We start from the raw sequence: 26,102 nt of genomic DNA on the forward strand, positions 1-26,102 counted from the left end.
AGGAAACTCAAATTCAGAGGGTTTAAAAATTTCAACAGAGCCCAGCATGACTAAGAGTCGGAATAACCGGGTGGAGTCCGACACTACACATGGCACATATTTGAACACGTATGTTTGCACACACACACATGCATGGACACACATGCACACACCTTTCCCAAGTGTCTGGCACTACTCCAGGCATTAGCAATAGCTGGATAGGGAGGTACAAAGAGAAGGCATCTGCCCTGGAGAAGCTCACAGCCCAGGAGATTAATATTTTTAAAAGCAGGAGTCATTATTGTCAATGTAAGCTTTACAAGAAACTATGGATCACAACACAAAATACACGTTAAACACATGCAACAAATGTTCAATCAAGGTAAGTGAAACCTTTCCTATACACAGCTTCTTTCAAGCGAATGTCAAAGTATTTACACTGGGGCCAGCGCTGGGGCACAGCAGGTTAAGCCGCTGCCTGTGGCACTGGCATCCTATACGGGCATTGGTTGGAGTCCTGGCTGTTCCATTTCTGATCCAGCTCCCTGCTAATGCACCTGGGAAAGCAGCGGAGGATGGCTGAAGTGCGTGGGTCCCTGTACCCGTGTGGGAGACCTGGAGGAAGCTCCTGGCTCCTGGCACCGGGCTTCCACCCGGCCCAGTCCCCACGACTGTGGCCATTTGAGGAGTGGACCAGCGGATAGAAGACCTCTCTTTCTGTCTCTGCCTTTCTGTCTGTAACTCGGTCTTTCAAATAAATGAAAATAAATCTCAAAAAAATAAAATAAAAGTATTTATATTTTAATGCCATTCCAAAGTGAGTAACCACCTCTGCAAAATATGAAAATGGAGAAGGCTGGAGGAAAAGACAAAAGGGTCTCCTAGGTCTCCTAGTAGCTGATCTTGTGAAAGTAATCCTTTTTCTTTTTCAAAAACAACTCAAAAGGTAGAATAAAAACTGTTTAGTAAAAGCATCAATTCCGCATACAAGTCAAAACCTTGCATGCATTAATTTTCACATTTATGAATTACTAAATCTAAATTTTATATATATATATAAATAAAATATTTTGGGTCAATTAAAATATATGTGGCTATTTTTCAAAAACTTCGTGGAAAGTGGAATTGAAAATAAGTTTAGGGGAAGGCATTTGACTCAGTGGTTAAGAAGCCAGCTAAGACACTGGTGTCCCACATCAGAGCGTCTGGGTTTAATTCCTGGCTCCACATCCTGACTCCATCCTCCCGCTGATGCAGTCCCTGGGAGGCAGTGGCGACGGCTCCAGTATCGGGGTTCCTGCTGCCCACCTGGGGGACCTGCACTGCGTTCCCAGCTCTTGGCTTTAGCCCAGCCCAGCCCAGCCCAGGCTGCTGTTGAGGAGTCAACCAGAGGAAGCAAGCCTTCTCTCTCTCCTTTTCTCTCTAATAAATTATTAATGATAATAATAACGATGTACACAGGCAATATTGGTATGCAAGCGTTTCAAAATCTTTTGCAGCAAAATGAATTTACCTTTTTTTTTCCATGAACTTTTTGAAGTCCCCTTGTACGTGATCAGCAGCCACTATCAGCAGCCTACGCCTTATCCCTGATCCACACATCACATCAACCCTGACTTTGCTTTGCTGGATATTTCTTAGTTGTTTTTTTTTTTTTTAATTTATTTTTATTTATTTGAAAGGCAGAAAAGACAGAGATAAAGAAAGAGAGATCTTCTGTCTGCTGATTCATTCCCCAGATATCCATGACAATTCGTGCGGGGCTGGGCTGAAGCCGGGAGCCAGGAGCTCAACCCAGGTCTCCCTGTACTCAAGCCATCGTGCTGCCTCCCAGTGTCTTCATTAGCAGGAAACTGGTGTCAGGACCCAAACCCAAGACTCCAGCATGGAGTGCAGGCATTCCCAAGCGGCCCCTAACTGCTATGACAAACACCCACCTGCGGATTCATCTCTGCCCCATAATTATCTGAACACATCCTACAAGAACTTACAAAGAAGCGGCTTATGTTGCTTCTGACTGTGTCCAGATCCTGAGACACGTTGAGGGACTGCTCTTTCCAGTGATTCAGAGTTTGCTGGGCGGATCCCAGCCACCTGGTGAGCTCATCGGAGTCTCTGTTGTAGCTGAGGAGAAGAGCGGAGAGACACGGGATCAGAACGCGCTCTGGGGCGGGCGTGCGCTAGCAGAGTTTCTGCTGACTACCGCACTTCCCCCGTGCTGGCCAGTCCGAGGCGTTTGTCAGGATTCCGTCACGTTGTGCACCAGGACTCCTTCCCTTAGGGCTAACCTGGAACAAGGGCGCACTGTCTGTAAAGTCTCCAACATCCTTTTCATTTCCTTTTACAGTGACACCAAGGGACACCAACGGGCGAGGACAGAAATTATTTTTACACATCCAATGTCGTCAGACATTTGTTTATAGTAAAATTATAATGAGCAAAATATGCATATATAAAATATATATAACAAGTGTCTATAAAATTTGCATATATATATATATATATATATATTTGCCAGCCCTTGTCTAAGTTGTTTAACAGTGAGCTGCTGCTGGCTGGATGTAACACACTGATCAGATATGCTATAAAGATCCCGACAAAAGGCTGTCCTTCTTGTAACTTGTGAACGCCTTGGGTCAGGACAGCCCCTGTGAGAGACAGAAAGACAATGAGGGTTAAATGCCCTGTGTTCACCATCTTCTTCCAGTGGCTCAAGATCACACCAACCAAGAAAACCAAATTCTCGGAAGAACCCAAAAGGCGTTTTCCCATTATCCTACTAGCTAAAAATCGTGAAGGTCTTCTTGAACGTTAAAGACTTCTGAAAGTGGGCAGGAAAGAACCTCACAGTGACACGGGCTGGGGAGTCTCCAAAAAGTTCATGAAAAATGCACATTACAAGAAGTAAAACTAGGCTGGCGCCGCGGCTCACTAGGCTAATCCTCTGCCTTGCAGCGCCGGCACACCGGGTTCTAGTCCTGGTCGGGGCGCCGGATTCTGTCCCAGTTGCCCCTCTTCCAGGCCAGCTCTCTGCTGTAGCCAGGGAGTGCAGTGGAGGATGGCCCAAGTGCTTGGGCCCTGCACCCGCATGGGAGACCAGGAGAAGCACCTAGCTCCTGGCTTCGGATCAGCGCGGTGCACCAGCTGCAGTGCGCCGGCCGCAGTGGCCATTGGAGGGTGAACCAACGGCAAAGGAAGACCTTTCTCTCTGTCTCTCTCTCTCACTGTCCACTCTGCCTGTCAAAAAAATAAAAAAAAAAAAGAAGTAAAACTATGCACAGATTTCCAAAAATGAGTTTTTAAAGATTTATCTATTTGAAAGGTAGAGTTACAAAGAGGAGACAGAGAGAGAGAGAGAGAGAGGGAGGGAGGGAGAGAGAGATTGATCTCCTACCCACTGGTTCCACAGTCCAGGCTGGGCCAGGCCGAGCCAGGAACACAGAACTCCATCCAGGTCTCCCACATGGGTGGCAGGGACCTAGCACTTGGGCATCAGCCACTGTTTTCCCAGACACATGAGCAGGGAGCTGGATCAGAAGTGGAGCAGTGGGGCCTTGACCTGGTGCTCCGATATGGGATGCTGGCTTTGCAAGTGGTGGCTTAACCAACTATGTAACACGAGGCTGGCCCCAGACTCCAAAAAGGTTTTGCACCAAAATAAAGTTATCTCTCATTTATTTACTAGTTGAGAGGTAGAGAAACAGAATCAGATGGATGAGCCAGAGATGGACAAAGCTCCCACCCTCTGGTTCACTCCCCAGGTGCCTGCAACAGGGCCAGGGCTGAATCCAGGAGCCTGGAACTCAATCCAGTCTCCCACATGGGGGGCAGGGACCCGGTCCCTGAGCCATCCCCACTGCCTTCCAGGGTGTGGATGAGCAGGAAGCTGGCGTCAGAAGCTGGAGCCAGGGCACTCCAGGTGGGATGAAAGCAGCTTCTTCAGCTTCCATTGCAAGGCTTACACCGACCTTTTAAGTCTATTTTCCATGAACTTTCTGAACCTCACTCACATACATCATCTCACAACATCAGTCCCACTTGCCATAGACATGCATCAACAGTCGCCACCAAAATGACCGCATATTGCCTGTGCGTAGCAAACAGACATCCGAGATCTAGAGCCCATTTAGCTCGGAAGAGAACGCAAGGCAGAACGGGGGGTTGGCAGCCAAGTGTCATTGCCTGTAGAACCCCACGGGGGTCTTTCGCTACAGCAAAACTGGGCATGCGTGCCTCCTGGGACGACCCACCTGCGCAGATGCTTCAGCTGCGTCTGCAGGCGATGCAGCTCCCGGTCAAGCCTCTTGTCCAGCGACAGCCACTGCTCCTCCAGTTTGGCCATCTGGCCCCCTAGTTCGGGGCAGCTCACGGTGGCCAGCAGCTGTTTGCCTTCATTCAGAGTTTGGTATAGCCGGACATGCTTTCCATCGACGTTGCGTTTTATTTGCTAGCAGAGGTAAAGTCACAGAATGAATGATTGAATTATTATTTGTTTAAATTATATTGGGGGCACTTGCAAAGGTTCGTGAAAAATGGAATTAAAAAACAGGTTGACGTTGGTGCAAAAATTTCTTGGAATCCATGTGGTTTTTTTTTTTTCATAATTTACATCTGCCATGAACATTTGGATGACCTCTCATATGTACAAATACTGTATTTATTTATTTTTTAAAGATTTATTTATTTGAAAAGCAGAGTTACAGAGAGGCAGAGAAAGAGAGAGAAAGAGAGAGGTCTTCCATCTGCTGGTTCACTCCCCAAATGGCCATAACGGCCAGAGCTGAGCTGAGCTGAAGCCAGGAACCAAGAGCTTCTTCCAGGTCTTCCATGCAGGTGCAGGGGCCCAAGGACTTGGACCATCTTCTACTGCTTTCCCAGGCCATAGCAGAGAGCTGGATCGGAAGTGGAGCAGCAGGACTTGAACCGGCACCCATATAGGATGCCAGCATCGCAGGTGGGGGCTTTATCTGCTAAGCCACAGCACTGGCCCATAAACACTGTATTTATAAATGTATTACAGGAACTGGCTTTCTGGCACAGTAGGTTAAATTGCCACCTGCAATGTATCCCTTATTACAGTGATGGTTGGAGTCCCGGCTGCTCCATTTCCAATCCAGCTTCCTGCAAATGCACCTGGGAAAGCACTTGGGAGACCCGACTCCTGGCTTCAGCCTGGTCCAGCCCCAGTCAGAAACCCCGAGAGGACCCTGCTGGCCTGAGTTGTCCCCACCCAGTCTCCCACTGTAGATTAAGATCCAGACATGAAGGGGATCAATCAGAAAATATCTGTCTGTTTTCCATAAGAGGTAAACAGAAGAGAAAAAAAAAAATCATTTGTAGAGTCTTTTTAAAAGGAATCAACAGGGTGAGAGGAGAATTCTAGAAGAATCAGTTAAAACAGATGGCACATTATTAATCCAACTTCAAGCACAGAACATAAAATTCTTCAGGCAAACACAATGACCCCCTGTAGGGACTGTCTGTAGGCAATTATCTTCCACAGCTGGGTTCAGCGAATGCTTTTAGTCTGACAGCTGTTTAATCTTTAACAACAAATTATGATCAAAATAGAATTTTTGTTATTTTTCCAATTAATTTAAACCTTTTTTTTAAGACAACCAAAAAAATTCTACTTCCAATGCCCTTTCCATAGTATACTATTTGTAACCCTCCCCTCTACCTGAGCCTGTGGGCTAGAATCAAAACTCACACAATGTGAGTTTATTTTTTAAAGATTTATTTGTTTGAGAGGCAGAGTGAAAGGGAGAGAGGAAGAGATCTGTCCACTGGTTCACTCCCCAAATGCCCACAACATGACAGGCCAAAGCCAGGAGCCATGAACTAGCTGTGGGTCTCCCACACGGGTGGCAGGGACTCAAGTCCTTGAGCCACTATCTGCTGCTTCCCAGGCACATCAGCAGGAAGCTGAATCAGAAGTGGAGCAGCAGAAACCAGTCACTCAGATATGGGATGCTGGTCTGTGGCACTTGGCTTAACCCATGTGCCGCCATGCCTACCCCCAACATCAGTGTCTAAGAAATCGCCCTAATATTCTAAGCCCTGGCTTGCCATACGCTTCCTCTTCAGAACGCCTCTATAAAAGTTTTAATTTTTTCCATTTTTTTTTTCCCACAGGAGACAGACATGTGCTGGCCACTTGGTTGGTGGGATGCTGGGCCAGTATCTGAGCATGATGAGTTTGGAGGGATGTGTATTTGGCATAGCAGTAAAGACACCACTTGGGACACCAGTACACCATTTTGGGGTGCCGGGGTTCAAGGCCCAGCCCATTCCTGGTTCTAGTTTCCTACAGATGTGGACCCTGGGCGGCTGCAATGGCTCACATAAATGGATCCCTGCCACCCGTGTGGAAGACCTGCTCTGACTTCCCCACTCCCAGCTTTGGCCTGGCCCAGCCCTGGCTGTTGTGGGTATCGGGAAGATGAGCCAGCAGGTGGCAGATACTTCTCTATGTCTGTCTGTCTCTCTCAAATTAAAAAAAAAAAAAAATCAGTTGGCTCAACTTCAAATGCCACACAACGAACACCTGCATTCATTCAACAAGCCAGAAGGTTCCCTGAATGCAATGGTGACATCTGTCAGTCACTCACAAACCTCTCCATGACCTGAGGAGGACCACACATAAGATGGGCTTTATAGGATATGTCTTTCTTTTCATCCAGAAAATTTATTTCTTTGGTTATTTATTTTAAAGATTTATTTATTTGAAAATCAGAGTTACAGAGAGCAGAAGAGACAAAGGAGAGATATCTTCCATCCACCGGTTCACTCCCCAGATGGCCATCATGGCCAGGGCTGGGCCCAGACAAAGCCAGGAGCTTCCTCTGGGTCTCCCATAGGAGCGACAGGGCCCCAAGCACTTGGGCCATTTTCTGCTGCTTTTCCCAGGTCATCAGCAGGGAGCTGGATTGAAAGTGGAGCATCGTGGATATGTGTGGGTGCCTATATGGGATACCAGGGTCCTAGCCAGTGGTTTTACCCACTAAGCCACAATGCCAGCCCCTGGAAAACTATTTAAAAGCCTTGCAATGATTTTACTAGGATCAAACCCATATTTGATGGGAAACAATCAGGGTCACATTAGATTGGCTATGTGATTGTTTCTCAATATAATGAGATTTAAAATGCTGTTTTAAATTCTATTTTTTCAGCTGTTCAGATGGCAACTTTTATATAATACTAAGACTAAACAACTCGGGCAGATGTCATAGCACAGCTGTTTAAGCAATCACTTGGGATGCCCGTATCCCAACCTGAGTGATAGCTAGAGTTTTTCTTTAAGATTTATTTTACTTATTTGAAATACAGAGTTACAGAGAGAGGTAGAGAGAGAGAGAGAGGTCTTCCATCTGCTAGTTCACTCCCAAGATGGCCGCAATGGCTGGAGCTGTGCCAATCCAAAGCCAGGAGCCAGGAGCTGCCTCTGGGTCTCCCATGTGGGTGCATGGAGTTGGACCATCTTCTACTGCTATCCCAGGCAGAGAGCTGAATTGGAAGTGGAGCAGCTGGGACTCAAACCAGTGCCCACATGGGATGCCAGAGCTTCAGGCCAGGGCTTTAACCCGCTGAGCCACAGCGCTGGTATCCAAGGCTAGAGTTTTGGTTACTCCGCTTCCAACCCAGCTCCCTGCTCATGTGCCTGGGAAACAGCAGATGATGGCTCAAGTCTTTGAGTTCCTGCCATCTGCTTGGGAAAACCGGATGTTGCTCCAGGCTTCTGGCTTCAGCCTGGCTCAGCCCTGGTCACCACAGTCATTTGGGGAGTCAAACAATGAATGGAAGATCTCTCTCTCTCTCTCTCTCTCTCTCTCAACTCTGCTTTTCAAATAAATCTTTAAAAAAATAAATAAATAAGGATCTTTTAAAAACGCTTAAGTATTTTAAGTTTCGGCTGAAAAGATTTGAAACTTGTTTCTATCGTATTGGTCATGTCCTCAAGGCCACTCACAAAACATCTTCAGGTTTTGCCTTGTCTGTGTCACTATGAGACTATGAGAATGACAACAGTAAAAGTGACAGGACAGAGTGAAGTCTGTTTGCGACGCTGTGGCAGGTAACGGGCCGCTGTCCATCTCCCAGGCTGTGTGCAGACAGGCTTCACCACAGTCATGGAGTAACTCACGTTACCAAGTCCGTCCCATTCTTCGGCATGTTTCCATGACAGCAGACACTGACATGCGCCCCCGCACCCCTGGAGACAGGTGGAACTAGGCTGACTGTGCGCATCACACAGCTCAGGAAACAGAGGCTTCGAGACAGGAAGGTCGCAAAAGCGGGACACAGGGAACCCCAGGCTGACAGGTCACACCCGTGCTAAGTGACGGAGCCAGGACTGAAACCTGGAACTTTAGGTACAGACCGACGGGCACACCAAGGAGCGCGCAGTCAAACCTGCAGCGTGCCAGAATACATCTGTCGGCGAGTTCTGCAGGGAACAGCGACTCCTTCCTGCTCACCGTCAGCGTCAAAGCCACCCCCTCAAAACAAGGCGAGCTGCAACAGAAAGCGCCAAACAGCGCCTCTGACAGAAGCAAAATACCTGGTAGAGTGAGATCCGTTCTGCTAATCTTTCCTCTGTCTCTTCCACCAGACTCACGGAGGGCAGTGTGGACAGAAGAATTTCCAGGTCCTTCTCAAGACACGCGTAGTTTTCATCAAATGCTTCCCATTTCTAAGAAGCAAGGCATAAAATCAGTGGGAGTCTTTTGGACAAGGACACAGCGGGTCACAAAACCAAAAACCAGCATGGAGTCCACACCAACATGAAGGCGCTGGCTCCAGGGGGTTCTGAGAGGCGTAGGAGCTCAGGAACAATGCAGATGCCACTGCTTTTGAGACGGAGGCTTTCAGAAATCTAACTGGCCTCAGTGTTTTACCCTCGCCTTGCCAAAGCGGACTGAGTGATGAAGGAAACAGATGATTTAGCTGGAGCGATGCCCGAAGCCCCTCCCTAGAACCTCACATCCTGACGGGGCCCTTCTCTTCCTTGGAAAAGCAAAGAACTAACTTACGAAGGCTTTTTCAACAGAAGCTATCAGGATGCTGCTACTGTCTTGCTCCAAGTCCAAGCCCAGCGTGCTACAGACCCACGAGTGCCTGTGTGACGGGGCGGGCTGAGACGGCATCAAGGTGAACCATGGTCCTGTCCTGGCTTCCTGCACGCCCCCAGCAGCCCTGGTGGGATCTCAGTGCCTGGGACAATCCCCATCTGCATTCCAACAGTGGGTCACCTGGCTTTCCCAGGGAGCTCACAGGGCCTGTGGAACCTCTTTTTTTCTTTAAATACCATGAACATGGTATGAAAATACTGCAAGTTAGGAAGCTCTTAGCCCAAGTGTTTCATATTTTGGAGTTTTTTTGGTGTGTTTTTGTTGTTGTTGTTGTTGTTATTGGATTTTGGAACAGTTGCATAAACCTCACTGGCTGAACAGCCCAAATGCAAAAATCTGAAACGACTTGAGGGTTTTGGATGAGGGCTGCTCAGCCGGCATCACTATCAGTTGGATACACCAGCTATGACCAGAAAATCTCATTACGCTGAAATAACACCGTATCACACCAGCAAGCTGAGTGCTTCCTTCTTATTGTCTGTCTCTCTTACGTGCTAACACTGGCTGTGAACGGCTCGCTAAGGCAAAGGGAAAACTTTACAACTGAGAATGACCCTCATACACGTGTCTCACACTTCTTTGAACTGAGACAAGATTAGCAACAGGGCACGAGGTCTCTTGAAGGGACACGGTTTCACCCTGGTGACCACATTCTAGGTCTCCGAGTGTTTGCAATTTTGTTTATTCCCACACAAACCCAAAGGCTGCAAAGGGGCTGGACCACTCCAAGTTCAAGTCGGAGAAATCCCGCCAAGCTGCGGTTCAGGAGGCAGCAGTGGGAACAAAGCCAAGGCTCCCCAGTCCTCATGCTCACAGGAATTCCCAGGTCAAGTGCGAAGCTAACGACGCCAATACCTGCAGCAAACTCTGCAGCGCCACGCCACGCTGGCGCGATTCCTCCTCCAGCAATTTAACTTCCGCCACTTGTTCGGCCCAAAATCCCTCTCTCTTTTGCAACAAAGGAGACACTTTGGAAGAGTATGTTTGGATGAACAACATGTCGGCAAGAAGCTTCTGGAAAAAAACCTATAAAAGACGGAAAAAGCTTTTAATGTTTATTTTTAAGCTGTGACTACCTGAAAAATCAATTATGTCAACTTTTTACTCATTTTTTTTTAAGAGTTAGAGAGAGAGGGAGAGAGCAAGAGAGAGCTCTCCCATCTGCTGGTTCATCCCTAAATGGCCACAATGGCCAGAGCTGGGCCAGGCCAAAGCCAGGAGCTTAATCTGGGTCTCCCATGAGGGTGCAGGAGCCCAAGCACTCAGGCCATCGTCCTCTGCTTTCCCAGGTGCATTAGCAGGGAGCTGGATTGGAAGTGGAGCAGCCGGAGCTCCAACAGGAACCCATACAGGATGCTGGCATTGCAGGCGGTGGCGTAATCCATTACACCACAATGCCGGCCCCATTTTTTGCTTTTTATCCCAAAATCAACACCTGTTACTCAACCAGTGTTGAGTGAGATGTACGAGAAGGCAGAAAGAAAATTGCAATGAATGCCTTAGTCTCTGAACACTGGTGGAATTTCAACAAAGTGTGTAAAGAAATGTTCCCTTTAAAGTAGTATTTGCTCTAAAATAATCCAGTTTAAGCAGAATACGTTATTGTGAGTCCATTTCAATTCCCAGAGAGAGCCTTCTAAAGCAGTGAGCTTTTAAAATGGTACAGAAAGGCGGCAGATTAATTTCAATACTACAGCTGGATGGATGGATGTGCAAATCCACCCAGCCCAAATATTCAAAGGAAAGGGCTCTCAACCCTGGCTCTAACTTCTTTTTTATTTATTTATTTATTTTTTTTTTATTTTTTGACAGGCAGAGTGGACAGTGAGAGAGACAGAGAGAAAGGTCTTCCTTTGCCGTTGGTTCACCCTCCAATGGCCGCCGCGGCCGGTGTACGGCGCTGATCCGAGGGCAGGAGCCAGGTGCTTCTCCTGGTCTCCCCTGGGGTGCAGTGGCTCTAACTCCTACTCAACAACACAGCTAAATAAAGGACAATTCGTGTGTATGTGGGGGATAGGAAAATCTTTGTCCTGAGGTTCCCACGTTTGTGCTGGAAGAAGCTTTTTTAAAATATTTATTTATTTATTTGAAAGTCAGAGTTACACAGAGAGAAAGAGAGGCAGAGAGAGAGAGAGAGAGAGAGAGTGAGAGAGAGAGAGGTCTTCCATCCGCTGGTTCACTCCACAGTTGGCCACAATGGCCGGAACTGAGCTGATCCGAAGCCAGGAGCCAGGAGCTTCCTCCGGGTCTCCCACATAGGTGCAGGGGCCCAAACACTTGGGCCATCCCCTACTGCTTTCCCAGGCTACAGCACAGAGCTGGATCGGAAGTGGGGCAGCGGGGACTCAAACTGGCACCCATATGGGATGCCGGCACTGCAGGCGGTGGCTTTACCTGCTACACCACAGCGCCAGCCCCATGGAAGAACCTTGTAAGAAGGTTTTCCTTCACACGGTTCTTCTCTGTGAGCTGCCTGCTGCCTCCTCTGCTTTAAAGGGATCCCTTATTATGTGAACCCTCCCTTTCCCCGAGGAGCACAGGTTCATAGGAGGGTCTCCCGCCCTCCCTCCTCTTCTCCCCTCCACCCTCCATACAATATTTACCTTCCAGTTTTTCTCAGACCAAGGAGGCATACTTCCCAAAGGCCCTCAACTATGAGCTTGCCAGAACCAAGGCCCTGTCCCACACATCTTTTGTATCAGCGCCTAGATTCCTGCACATCTTTAGGGCATGATCAGGAAAGTTTTGTTTGAGGCCAGTGCTGCGGCATAGCGGGTGAAGCCACCACCTGCAGTGCTGGCATCCCATATGGGTGCTGGTTCGAGTCCCGGCTGCTCCTCTTCCCATCCAGCTCTCTGCTATGGTCTGGGAAAGCAGTGGAAGATGGCTCAAGTCCTTGGGCCCCTGCACCCACATGGGAGACCTGGAGGAAGCTCCTGGCTCCTGGCTTCAGATCAGCACAGCTCTGACCATTGCGGCCAACTGAGGAGTGAACCAGCAGATGGAGACCTCTCTCTCTCTCTCTCTCTCTCTCTCTCTCTCTCTGTAACTCTTTCAAATAAATAAATAAATCTTGAAAAAAAGTTTTGATGAATGAAACAAATGGAAAATGAATGGATTTACTGTAACATTAGTATTAGAGATCTGGCTTTTGATCAGGTCTCAAGGAGCCTTCCAGCACCTGTTTCTCCTGTTAGATGCTCTTACAGTGTGCATCCTCCTCCGAGTTTTAATTTTGTCTGAAGACCACAGACAAACCTTCTCCATGAATGGAAGCATCAGGGCCTGTCCTCACTCACAATCCTATTCGGAAAGTTACTCAGGGTTACTGGTATCCGCTAAGCACTCTTAATTAAATGAATGAAGGCTGCCGTTTCCCCAAGGAAGAGAGCAGGGAGTTCCCGGTCACACCGAGAAAATCCTTACGGTTTGCGTCTGTGCGGAGGGCTCTGACCCACGTGTCTCACCTTGTGACTCTGTATCTGCGCCTGCAAAGCAGCTTTGCTCTTGGCTGGCTGCAGGTGGTCGTGGGAAAGCTTTTCCTTCCCGATACGCACTAGCTCCTCCACGCCTCGCAACAAGGCATCCTGCTGGCTCTCCGAGACAAAGGGGCTGCTGAGCGCTGAGTACCTGCTTCTGAGGATCGCCCACATGCTGTCGAGAACGTCCTGAGAGGGGAGAAAGTGAGTGTGCACAAGCGTTTTCGTCCAGCCGGGAAGCTAAGACAAAGAACAAACCGAAATCCGCCCGTGGAGGCCCCGGTCTCCATCCCTGCCGTCATCGCAGCTCCGGGTGGGCGCTTTCCGCTCACCTCTAACTTGGAAACCTCCTGGAGCAAAGCCCACGGCAGGTGAAGCCTCTCGCCTTCGGCTCGCAGCTTGGCCACTCGGCTCTCAGAGTTCTGCAGCTCCGCTGTGCACGCATCGGCTTTCTGGTGACAGACAACACAGAACAGGAAGTGAGGGCAGTACGCGTACTCATTAAAGAGGAATTCAACAGTACAGAAAGGGAGGGGCCCTCCCAAGGCTCCCACTGGCCCTCCCTGTCTCCAGCTCCCGTAGGGCCCTCGGAGCACGGCTGGTGCCCAGCGTGCTGTAAGCTTGGGCCAGCGGAGGCACAGACAGGCATATCCCAGACTGCCGCTCCCCACTTCCTCTTGAGCGTCAGCTCCTTCTTTATTTTTATTTTTGTAAAGATTTATTTGTGTATTTGAAAGGGAGAGTGATGGGGGTGAGTGGGGAGAGAAAGAGGACGAGAGAGAGAGAGAGAGAGAGATTCCATCTGTTCATTCTCTCCAAAAACTGGCTGCAAAGGCAGTGGTTAAAGCTGGGCCAGGCTGAACCCAGGAGCCTTGAACTCCACTGGCGTCTCCCACATGGGTGGCAGGGGCCCAAGCACTTGGTCCATCTTCTACTGCTTTCCCAGGCTGTAGCAGAGAGCTGGATCAGAAGTGGGGCAGCCGGGACTCAAACTGGCACCCACATGGGATGCTGGCCCTGCAGTTGGCAGCTTTACCCGCTACACCACACAGCGCCAGCCCTGTCCTGTGTCCTTAAAAAGAGTGCACACCCAAGTCCTAGTACAGCGCCTGGGCACAGGAGGTCTTCAATTAATGTTTGCTGAATGAATGAATGAAGTCGCATTGCTAGTGACGTTGCGATTCTGATGTGTAATCAAACAAGCAGACTAACATGTTCCCACACAACGGGTACCACATCGACCACATTCAGGATTCCACCGCGCCAGGCAGATCCGCGCGTGGTCTCTTGTGGTTCCAGTGCGCTGAGTGCAGCAAGAACGACCCGAGAGCTGCCCCTCACGGGCGGGTGTAACAGGCTTCATGTGGACTCCCTGGCTTCAGCCCGACCACTCCGGTCACAAACCAGTGGTTCAAAACCGCAGCTTCCACACGGGACTCTGGCCCAGTCAGGTCAACGGCAGGGGTTTGGGGTCATTACCTGCAGCTGCTCTCCAACGGCCTGGCCGCTCATTTCATTCAAAGACTGCTGCAAGGACGTCTTCTTCTGGGTGAGCTGATCATACAGCCGCTTGATTTCGCTCTGCACAGAAACGACACACGCACGGCACTGAGCGACCTCACTCAGGCCCTGCGAACCCTTCTCATGCTTAAGTGGAGTTTTAGACCTTTCGAGAGTGGAAATTGCAAACGTGTAAGAGTGGAATCCTGCATTATCATCTTTGAGCGTCGTGAGTGCCGAGCACACCCCTGCTCCCGACCGTGCCCAACCCCACTTCCCTTGATTGCTCTTTTTTTAATTAATTAATTAATTTATTTATTTGAAAGGTGGAGTTAGAGGCAGAGGCAGAGAAAGAGAGGGGTCTTCCATCTGCCGGTTCACTCCCCAAATGGCCACAATGGCAGGATCTGGGCTGATCTGAAGCCAGGAGCCAGGATCTTCTCCCAGGTCTCCCATGTGGCTGCAGGGGCCCAAGCATTTGAGCCATCTTCTGCTGCTTTCCCAGGCCATAGCAGAGAGCTGGACGGTAAGTGGAGCAGCCGGGACTCGAACTGGTGCTGCAGGTGGCGGCTTTACCCGCTGACCACACCGCTGGCCCCCCCTTGACTGTTCTTAAGCAAAGCCCACACACGCAGTCACCCTACCAGCACGTTTCAGTATGTATCGCTGAAAGATGAGGCTTCTTCCTTTTAAAAACACTACCCTACACTCTGCCCCAAATCAATAATTAATCCTTAAAATGACTATTTGGATAGAGTTCAAGCTTCTCTAATTGCCTGTATTTCTTTTTTCTTTTCTTTTCTTTTCTTTTTTTTTTTTTGGAGGGGACTTCAGTCAGGATCCAAAATGGGGCCTCATATCACAGCAGTGCAATATTTCTTAATTTATGTTTTCCTCTGCAGACCAAGCCCTACCATTTCTCTCTCTTGTGTGTGTTTGAAAAGTGCGGGTCATTTGTTTGTTCAGTTTCCCACCACTGGGATCTGGTGTTGTTGACCATGTTCCCCCTTCTTTATGCCTGCTCACTTGGATTCTAGAAGTTTCTTCAGATCTGTGCTCATTTACATGGACAGGACTCATGATGTGTTCAACCGTTTTCCTTAGACGATCTTAGTAGCTTCCCAACTAGTCTCCCTGCCTCAGTCTCCCCAACCTACAGTCCCCATTACACAAATGTCAGAAGAAAGCCAGCTGGAACAGCCACAGATTGTCATCGCTTTGCTCAACAACTGAGAAATTTAAGTGCAAATTCTCCCATATGGCAGCCAGGAAATGGGGAGACGGAACACGAGACAAGAAACATCACGTTGGCTCAAACGGACAAATTCAAACCTAAGGCTCGGGAAAGGACCTCCCTTCCAAATGGTCTCCAGCCCTGAGTAGCAGGAAGGTTTCCCCGCAGCCCTGCGCAATTCCTATTCTCGAACGCCGCTAGCAATACCGAGGAGCGGAAATTAGGGATCCGTGCTGTAACCGAGCTCGGTGCCAAAGCGGGCCGGGTGCCGGCAGTCCTACCTGGTAACTGCGCTTGTAGTCCAGGCCGGCTTTCAGGGACTTGCCTCTAGAGACAGCCGTGGCCCGGGCGTGCTCCAGGCAGGCTTGGAGCTGCTCCAGGCACTCGAGGAGCAAGCTGGTGTTCCTGCCGGGCCACGTCACGGCCTTCACAAGGTCACCTTTCTTGTTGCTCAGAGATAAATAAAGCTTCTTCAACTCCAGAGCCAGGGTCTGCAAACAGAGAGCGGCAGAGTGAACGGCTCTGGCTTCAGGTGGCTTCAGCGCTGGACCAATGAGCCAGGCTGCTGCGATGGCCAACATACGGGCTCTGGAGAAGGGCCCTACCTCGTAGTGCACCTGCTGTGCCGAAACGTCCTCTCTGACAAGCCCAGGCGTCTGAAGCAGCTCCTCCACAAGGTCAAGGTGCTGACTGAGGGGCAGAAACAGCTCAAATAATTTCTTATCCAAACCACTGCACCTGTCTTCTGTCATGGGTTCCTGAATCAAGGGGAGAGAAAACAAAAACAAACACAAAACTCATCAGGATTCCTCACCTTCTGGAACCTACCTTTCCCCTGGTCTCTATTATAGCTTGCAATGTATGTTATACTTTAAGAAACAGGAGCTTGTTTCAAACACTTCGTAAACCAGGTGGCAGAATAAATAAATAAAATGGAAGCTCTGGACTCTCAGGGCGCATTTAAGAAACAGAATGTGAGGCAGCTGTGTGACCACTGAGTGGAATTACAAGGGAAGTCACGGGAGGAAGGGCTTTCTCAGCACGGCCGTGCAGGGGACCTGTGGGCCCCCAGAAGTCACACCGACCCGCTTCTCACCGCTGCCTGGCCTCTGCATTGTAAGATAGCAGACAGGGGGTTAATGAATCAAGTACGACCAGGGTAAGGAAAAGAAGCCAGAGAGAGGAGCTTCACAGGGCTGAGGAAGGGACAAACAGGATCTTAAAGAGGGAGCTGGCAGGCTGGCACATCCTACATGGGTGCCGGTTCAAGTCCTGGCTGCTCCACTTCTGATCCCGCTCCCTGCTGATGCACCTGGGAAAGCAGTAGAAGATGGCCCAAGTCCTTGGGCCCCTGCACCCACATAGGAGACCTGGAAGAAGCTCCTGGCTCCTGACTTTGGATTGGCTCAGCTCCAGTGGTTGTGGCCATCTGTGGAATGAACTGGTGGATGGAAGACCTCTCTCTCTGTAACTCTTTCAAATAAATAAAATGAATCTTTAATTAAAAAAAGAGAGAGAGAGGGAGTGGGACAGGTTATGGAGCAGGGGAAGTTATGGGTGACACTGATGGGCTAATTATGAGACTCAAAGCCACCCTCAGATGTAAGACAAGACTTCAAAACGTTCATGGATCACCAGTGCAGACATTACTAATCAATCACCACCCTCTTTCCTGCTTATTCTGACTCAAAATCCTTTGCACACCGTGTTCTAAGCAGCCACCAGCACACTGAAGGGCTGGCCAGAAACACATTCTGTTTGCCATTCAAGGACCCATTTCCTGAAGTTCTCTATGACTTGTTCATTTCCAGTGATGTCACCGCGTCTCTCTTCTTTTGTTAAGTGAATGCAATAAGAAAAAACACCTGTGTAGCTTCTACCTGTGTCTGGAGGGTGCTTGCTTCTTGGTGCAGGTCTTCGAGTTGAGTGGTGTAGGTTTTCAGTTCTTCAGTTGTTGGGTATTTAAAGTTATACACACTCACACTGGGTAGAATACTCGTGTTAGTGGCAACCTATTTGGAAAAGGGACAGCTTGTTAGTGACAGTTGGAGACTGTGTGAAGGTTAACGTAAACAGAAGCTAAGCCTCAGCACGCCCTTTTGAGTCATCTTTTGTTAAGAAAAACTGTCTCCCTTGTCAATTGTAAGAGAAAAAAATAATTAAACTATCAATTGTGTAGACAACGTTGAAGTCGTGATACCTTATACTTAGACACTGGAGGGTCCTTTAGATATCAAAATGAGGCGGAGCCAAGATGGCGGAATAGTGAGGGCGCGCACCGATAGTCCGGGAAAATTTAGTTTAATAAAAGGGGCGTTATGGTAGCGTCAGAAAAAAGAACCAAGAAAATATTGCAGCGGAAACTCTACTGGATCGAGTGGCTGTGAATCGGAGGACCTACTGGGAGAACAAGGTTGCCCACCGCACGGAAGCCGAGGCGCGGGACCGAGCCGCGGAAGCCGCAGGGTCTGCACACCAGTGCTCGAAGGGGAGTGCATGCCACACAGACAACAGCGGGGAGACTTGGGACGCTCAGGGCTCCGAGTCCACACATCGGCGCTGGGAGGGGAGGTGAGCTCAATAACCCGAGACATTGGTGGGGAAACGGGGGTCAGAATCTAGAGGGGGGCCGGAAAGTGCAGAAAACTCACTACCAGAAAGAAGGAAAAAAAAAGCTTTGGGGTTTCTCTTCCCCCTAACCTTGCAAAGGTTGCAAGGCTGCAAGGCTTGAAGAATTCCCAAGAGACAAAGAGCAGGCCCCCTCTCTGGATTTACATATCAACGGGGGAGAGCTAAGGAACTGAGTCACTACAATTCAGTAGCCTAGGCAACCCAGTGGGAGTCCAGAGGAGCCTAAACGGACTCTGTGGGTAGAAGCCAGAGACTGGAAGCTAAATACCATCAATTCTGCACAGCCATGCCGTGTGGTGTTACTTACCCCCTGAATAAATAAAATAAATAAATAAATAAAAAGAGAGAGATTTACCACGCATAACCTGAGGGTGTCACCTTTGCACACCCTTTACCAGGAAGAACCAAGCAGAGCTCTCAGGCTGCACCCATCTCAAGCCTCCAAGGCTCCCCCAACAGCAGGCAGTCCACTTAACACGGACATAGTATTAAAAAAAAAAAAAAAAAGCACAGTGACGCAAGAAGAATTAACTATGCCAAGTAACAAACACAGAAATCGAGGGAACAAGATCAACGATGACACTATGATGCCTCCAAATAAACAAAACACCCCAAACCAAGATTTTGAAGATGATGAGATAGAAGAAATTCAAGATACGGATTTCAAAAAATTATGATAAGAACATTTAGAAGTTTTTAAAAGCAAATCCTTGAACTACAGAAATCCTTATTGGACAAGATTGAAAATCTCTCTCGTGAAAATGAAATTTTAAGGAAGAATCAAAATGAAACTCAGAAACTAGTAGAACAGGAAAGTGTGATAGTGAAGAGAAATCAAAATGAAATGAAGAGCTCAATAGATCAAATGACAAATACATTAGAAAGCCTTAAAAACAGAATGGGTGAAGCAGAAGAGAGAATATCGGACTTAGAAAATAGAGCACAGGAAAACATACAGTCAAACCAAAGAAAAGAAGAGGAAATTAGAAATCTAAAAAATATTGTTGGGAATCTACAGGATACTATTAAAAAAACCAACATTCGAGTTCTAGGAGTTCCTGAAGGCATGGAGAGAGAGAAAGGATTAGAAGGCCTTTTTAGTGAGATACTAGCAGAGAACTTTCCAGGTTTGGAGAAGGACAGAGACATCCTAGTACAGGAAGCTCAAAGAACCCCCAATAAACATGACGAAAAGAGATCCTCACCACGACACGTGGTAATTAAACTTACCACAGTGAAACATAAAGAAAAGATCCTAAAATGTGCAAGAGAGAAACGTCAGATTACTCTCAGAGGATCTCCAATCAGACTCACAGCAGACTTCTCATCAGAAACACTACAGGCTAGGAGGGAATGGCGAGACATAGCACAGGTGCTAAGAGAGAAAAATTGCCAGCCCAGAATATTATATCCTGCCAAGCTCTCATTTGTGAATGAAGGTGAAATAAAGACCTTTCATAGCAAACAGAAATTGAAAGACTTTGTGGCCACTCATCCGGCCCTGCAAAAGATACTTAAAGATGTGCTACACTCAGAAACACAGAAACATGGCCATCAATATGAAAGAAGGGAAAGGAAGAACACCTACCAGTAAAAGAGCATGGGAAGCTCAAAGCATATACTAGAAAATATTTCCGGGAAAATGGCAGGGCAAAGTCACTACGTATCAATAGTCACATTGAACATTAATGGTCTGAATTCTCCAGTTAAAAGACACCGTTTGGCTGACTGGCTCAAAGAACACAACCCAACTATTTGTTGCCTACAAGAAACACATCTCTCTAACAAAGAGGCATGCAGACTGAAACTGAAAGGTTGGAAAAAGATAGTCCATGCCAACAGAAACCAAAAAAAAGCAGGTGTAGCCATATTAATATCAGACAAAATAAACTTTAATACAAAAACTGTTAAGAGAGACAAAGAGGGACACTATATAATGATTAAGGGTTCAATTCAACAGGAAGATGTAACTATTATAAATGTATATGCACCTAATTACAGGGCACCGGTCTATTTAAAAGATATGTTAAGGGACTTAAAGGGAGATTTAGATTCCAATACAATAGTACTGGGGGACTTCAATACTCCACTCTCAGAAATAGACAGATCATCCGGACAGAAGATCAACAAGGAAACAGCAGATTTAATTGACACTATTGCCCAAATGGATCTAACAGATATCTACAGAACTTTCAACCCTACATCTACAGACTTCACATTCTTCTCAGCAGCGCATGGAACCTTCTCTAGGATTGATCACATACTAGGCCATAAAGCAAGTCTCAGCAAATTTAAAAGAATTAGAATCATACCATGCAGCTTCTCAGACCACAGCGGAATGAAGCTGGAAATTAGCAACTCAGGAAACCCCAGAAAGTATGCAAACACATGGAGACTGAACAACATGCTCCTGAATGAACACTGGGTCATTCAAGAAATCAAAAGAGAAATCAAAAACTTTCTGGAAGTAAATGAAGACAACAACACAACATATCAAAACTTATGGGATACAGCAAAAGCAGTATTGAGAGGCAAATTTATAGCAATAGGTGCCTATATCAAGAAATTGGAAAGGTACCAAATAAATGAGCTTTCAGCGCATCTCAAGGACCTAGAAAAACTGCAGCAAACCAAACCCAAATCTAGTAGGAGAAGAGAAATAATTAAAACCAGAGAAGAAATTAACAGGATTGAATCCAAAAAAACACTACAAAAAATCAGCCAAGCGAGAAGCTGGTTTTTTGAAAAAATAAACAAAATAGACACCCCATTGGCCCAACTAACTAAAAAAAGAAGAGAAAAGACCCAAATCAATAAAATCAGAGATGAAAAAGGAAACGTAACAACAGACACCACAGAAATAAAAAGAATCATCAGAAATTACTACAAGGACCTGTATGCCAGCAAACAGGGAAACCTATCAGAAATGGATGGATTCCTGGACACATGCAATCTACCAAAATTGAACCATGAAGACATAGAAAACCTAAATAGACCCATAACTGAAACAGAAATTGAAACAGTAATTAAGGCCCTCCCAACAAAGAAAAGCCCAGGACCAGATGGATTCACTGCTGAATTCTACCAGACATTTAAAGAAGAACTAATCCCATTTCTTCTCAAACTATTCAGAACAATCGAAAAAGAGGGAATCCTCCTAAATTCTTTCTATGAAGCCAGCATCACCTTAATCCCTAAGCCAGAGAAAGATGCAGCACTGAAAGAAAATTACAGACCAATATCCCTGATGAACATAGACGCAAAAATCCTCAATAAAATTCTGGCCAATAGAGTACAACAACACATCAGGAAAATCATCCACCCAGACCAAGTGGGATTCATCCCTGGTATGCAGGGATGGTTCAACATTCGCAGATCAATCAATGTGATTCACCACATTAACAGACTGCAAAAGAAAAACCATATGATTATCTCAATTGATGCAGAGAAAGCATTTGATAAAATTCAACACCCTTTCATGATGAAAACTCTAAGCAAATTGGGTATAGAAGGAACATTCCTCAATATAATCAAAGCAATTTATAAAAAACCCACAGCCAGCATCCTATTGAATGGGGAAAAGTTGGAAGCATTTCCACTGAAATCTGGCACCAGGCAGGGATGCCCACTCTCACCACTGCTATTTAACATAGTTCTGGAAGTTTTAGCCAGAGCCATCAGACAAGAAAAAGAAATCAAAGGAATACAAATCGAGAAGGAAGAAGTCAAACTATCCCTCTTTGCAGACGATATGATTCTGTACTTAGAGGATCCAAAGAACTCTACTAAGAGACTATTGGAACTCATAGAGGAGTTTGGCAAAGTGGCAGGATATAAAATCAATGCACAAAAATCAACAGCCTTTGTATACACAAGCAATGCCATGACTGAGAAAGAACTGCTAAGATCAATCCCATTCACAATAGCTACAAAAACAATCAAATGCCTTGGAATAAACTTAACCAAGGACGTTAAAGATCTCTACAATGAGAATTACAAAATCTTAAAGAAAGAAATAGAAGAGGATACCAAAAAATGGAAAAATCTTCCATGCTCATGGATTGGAAGAATCAACATCATCAAAATGTCCATTCTCCCAAAAGCAATTTATAGATTCAATGCAATCCCAATCAAGATACCAAAGACATTCTTCTCAGATCTAGAAAAAATGATGCTGAAATTCATATGGAGGCACAAGAGACCTCGAATAGCTAAAGCAATCTTGTACAACAAAAACAAAGCCGGAGGCATCACAATACCAGATTTCAGGACATACTACAGGGCAGTGGTAATCAAAACAGCATGGTACTGGTACAGAAACAGATGGATAGACCAGTGGAACAGAATAGAAACACCAGAAATCAATCCAAACATCTACAGCCAACTTATATTTGACCAAGGATCTAAAACCAATTCCTGGAGCAAGGACAGTCTATTCAATAAATGGTGCTGGGAAAACTGGATTTCCACGTGCAGAAGCATGAAGCAAGACCCCTACCTTACACCTTACACAAAAATCCACTCAATGTGGATTAAAGACCTAAATCTACGTCCTGACACCATTAAGTTATTAGAGAACATTGGAGAAACCCTTCAAGATATTGGCACAGGCAAAGAATTTCTGGTAAAGACCCAGGAGGCACAGGCAGTCAAAGCCAAAATCAATTATTGGGATTGCATCAAATTGAGAAGTTTCTGTACTGCAAAAGAAACAGTCAGGAGAGTGAAGAGACAACCGACAGAATGGGAAAAAATATTTGCAAACTATGCAACAGATAAAGGGTTAATAACCAGAATCTACAAAGAGATCAAGAAACTCCACAAAAACAAAACAAACAACCCACTTAAGAGATGGGCCAAGGACCTCAATAGACATTTTTCAAAAGAGGAAATCCAAATGGCCAACAGGCACATGAAAAAATGTTCAAGGTCGCTAGCAATCAGGAAAATGCAAATCAAAACCACAATGAGGTTTCACCTCACCCCGGTTAGAATGGCTCACATTCAGAAATCTACCAACAACAGATGCTGGCGAGGATGTGGGGAAAAAGGGACACTAACCCACTGTTGGTGGGAATGCAAACTGGTCAAGCCACTATGGAAGTCAGTCTGGAGATTCCTCAGAAACCTGAAGATAACCCTACCGTTCGACCCAGCCATCCCACTCCTTGGAATTTACCCAAAGGAGTTTAAATTGATAAACAAAAAAGCGGTCTGCACCCTAATGTTTATTGCAGCACAATTCACAATAGCCAAGACCTGGAACCAACCTAAATGCCCATCAACGGTAGACTGGATAAAGAAATTATGGGATATGTATTCTTTAGAATACTATACCGCAGTAAGAAACAACGAAATCCAGTCATTTGCAACAAAATGGAGGAATCTGGAACACATCATGCTGAGTGAAGTAAGCCAGTCCCAAAGGGACAAATACCATATGTTCTCCCTGATCGGTGACAACTGACTGAACACCAAAAAGGAAACCTCCTGAAGTGAAATGGACACTATGAGAAATGGTGACTTGATCAGCATAGCCCTGTTAATGAACAACTTAATACATTATCCCTCTTAGTATTTTTTTTTGTCTGTTCTACTTAATATGACTGGTTTAATTCTGTAATTATCACACAGTTATTCTTAAGTATTGAAAATTAACTGAAATGTGATCCCTGTTAAACATAAGAGTGGGAATAAGAGAGGGAAGAGATGTATAATTTGGGACATGCTCAAGCTGACTTGCCCCAATTGGTAGAGTTAGAAACATACCAGGGGATTCCAATTCAATCCCATCAAGGTGGCATGTGCCAATGCCATCTCACAATTCCAAGTGATCAATTTCAGTTCACAATTGATCATAATGAAAGGACTAAGAGTCAAAGGGAGCACATAAACAAGTCTAGTACCTGCTAACACTAACCGATAGAATAAATAAAGGGGAGAGTGATCCAACATGGGAAGTGAGATACTCAGCAGACTCATAGAATGGCAGATGTCCTAAATAGCACTCTGGCCTCAGAATCAGCCCTAAAGGCATTCAGATCTGGCTGAAAAGCCCATGAGAGTATTTCAGGCATGGAAAGCCAAGACACTCTGGCAAAAAGATCTCTGTGAGTGAGATCCCAGTGGAAAGAACAGGTCTTCAAAGAAGGAGGTACCTTTCTCTGAAGGGAGGAGAGAACCTCCACTTTGACTATGACCTTGTCTAAACAAGATAAGAGTCAGAGAACTCAAGGGGCTTCCATAGCCTTGGAAACTCATGACTGGTGCATAGGGAGATTACTGATGCCATAGACAGGAGTGTCAATTTGTAAAGTCAACAACAGGAGTCACAGTGCACTTACTCCTCATGTAGGATCTCTGTCCTTAATGTGCTGTACATTGAGGCTTAATGCTATAATGAGTACTCAAACAGTATATTTCACTTTGTGTTTCTATGGGGGTGCAAACTGTTGAAATCTTTACTTAATGTATACTAAACTGAGCTTCTGTTAAAAAAGAAAAAAGAAGAAGAAATTATCAATTCCCAACTTGACTCTCACTGGGATTAAACATGACAATAGGTCTGATCTGATTTCATCATCATTTAAAAAAAATCATCGATTATTTTTCACTTTATGTTTCTGTGTGGGAGCAAACTGTTGAAATCCTTACTTAATGTATACTAAGCTGATCTTCTGTATATTAAGATAATCGAAAATGAATCTTGATGTGAATGGAAGGGGAGAGGGAGTGGGAAAAGGGAGGGTTGTGGGTGGGAGGGACGGTATGGGGGGGAAGCCATTGTAATCCATAAGTCGTACTTTGGAAATTTATATTCATTAAATAAAAGATAAAAAAAAGATATCAAAATGAGGGAAAACGAATTGTAATTGGAGAAACAAAGTAAACTCTTTCCATTGAGTAGCACTGAATTTGGTTCCTTTACTAGCCTGTCCTCTATTTGCTTACTCGTTCACGTACTGGTTGGCACACGGTATAATCAACTCTTCGAATGAGATACTCCTTCCCTCTAAGGTGGGCTTTGCTACGGTTCAAACAAGACTTGGTCCCCAGCTCAAGTAGCTGCTTGTCCCCTAAACTCAGTTCATGCTGCCGACAGGACAGAAACTGAATCCAACTATGTTATTTGGGAGGCGGGCCTGGTGGGAGGTCCTCAGGTCATAGGGGCGTGTCCTTGAGAAGATGGGTTATAAAAGTTGAGCCACAGAGCATTTAGCACAGTGGTCAGGACACTGCTCAGGATGCCCGTATTCCACGTTGAAGTACCTGGGTTCGAGCCCCCGCGCTGCTTCCAATCCAGCTTCCTACTAATTGTGCACCCTGAGACGCCCAGGTGACAGCTTGAGTGCTTGGGTCCCTACCACGCAAGTGCGAGACCAGGATGGAATCCCAGGCTCCTGGCTTCAGTCCAGCCCAGCCCTGGAAGTTGCAGGCATTTGGGGGAGTAAATCAGTAATGGAATAGCTTTCTCTCTCTCTCTCTCTCGCTCTTTCTCGCTCTCTCTCTCTGCCTTTGCCTCTCTATAACTCTGCCTTTCAAATAGATCAATATATTTTAAAAAAAAAAAAGAAATTAAAGTCAGCAAAGCTAGGAGACTCTCAGCTAATGCTAACAAAGGAAATACTGGTCCTGGAATAGAAGAGAGAAAACATTTATAAAAGAAAAAAAATCAACAGCTACATTAACATGAAACACACATGTTCATTTATGGACTGCCGGGTACTGCAGAAAGTTCGTGGGAAATGCGTATTTCAGACAGACTACACGTGGGCCTCAAAAATTTCTACACCAAAATAAATTCATCTTTGAATTCTACTTTCCCACAAACTTTCTGAAGAGCCCTCGCGCTTCTGGGGTTTCCACGCCAAATAGGCTGCGCACACTGCACGCTCACAGACCCACCTGCGGCTCCACCAGCTGTGGCAGGGCGGGTCTGGTTCTGGATGACAGCTTACGGTGCAGATACAGCCACCTCCCGCCACTGCGGCCCTGGGGCCACGACACCGAGTCTGGAGCATCATTTTCAGGGCTGGAGGCCCTATTGCTTTTAAGGAATAAAAAAAAGACGAAGAGAATAATCAACCTAAAACAATGTGGTATTACATTCACATACTATTTCATGGACAAGTGCTAAAGAAACTCTCG

At 46.3% G+C, this 26,102-nt stretch overlaps 1 protein-coding gene across 8 annotated transcripts in view; it reads right to left on the reverse strand.

The window, feature by feature from the left end:
- SYNE2 (spectrin repeat containing nuclear envelope protein 2) overlaps positions 1-26,102 on the reverse strand; it is a 392,381-nt gene that overhangs the window by 90,401 nt on the left and 275,878 nt on the right. For all 8 annotated transcript variants that reach the window (XM_051826403.3, XM_051826401.3, XM_051826405.3 and 5 more), the window contains 11 exons: positions 25,860-26,001; positions 17,204-17,335; positions 15,929-16,081; positions 15,605-15,814; positions 14,069-14,170; positions 12,922-13,041; positions 12,578-12,778; positions 9,966-10,136; positions 8,540-8,671; positions 4,230-4,426; positions 1,971-2,103 (listed from right to left, as the gene is read on the reverse strand). In XM_051826403.3, the coding sequence (XP_051682363.3) occupies positions 1,971-2,103; positions 4,230-4,426; positions 8,540-8,671; positions 9,966-10,136; positions 12,578-12,778; positions 12,922-13,041; positions 14,069-14,170; positions 15,605-15,814; positions 15,929-16,081; positions 17,204-17,335; positions 25,860-26,001 (1,693 nt within the window). The remainder of the gene's footprint in view (positions 1-1,970; positions 2,104-4,229; positions 4,427-8,539; positions 8,672-9,965; positions 10,137-12,577; positions 12,779-12,921; positions 13,042-14,068; positions 14,171-15,604; positions 15,815-15,928; positions 16,082-17,203; positions 17,336-25,859; positions 26,002-26,102) is intronic.

This window comes from Oryctolagus cuniculus, chromosome 20 (genome assembly GCF_051225735.1).
Source record: "Oryctolagus cuniculus isolate XC-2025 breed Fujian yellow rabbit chromosome 20, ASM5122573v1, whole genome shotgun sequence".
In the NCBI taxonomy this organism is placed as follows: domain Eukaryota; kingdom Metazoa; phylum Chordata; class Mammalia; order Lagomorpha; family Leporidae; genus Oryctolagus; species Oryctolagus cuniculus.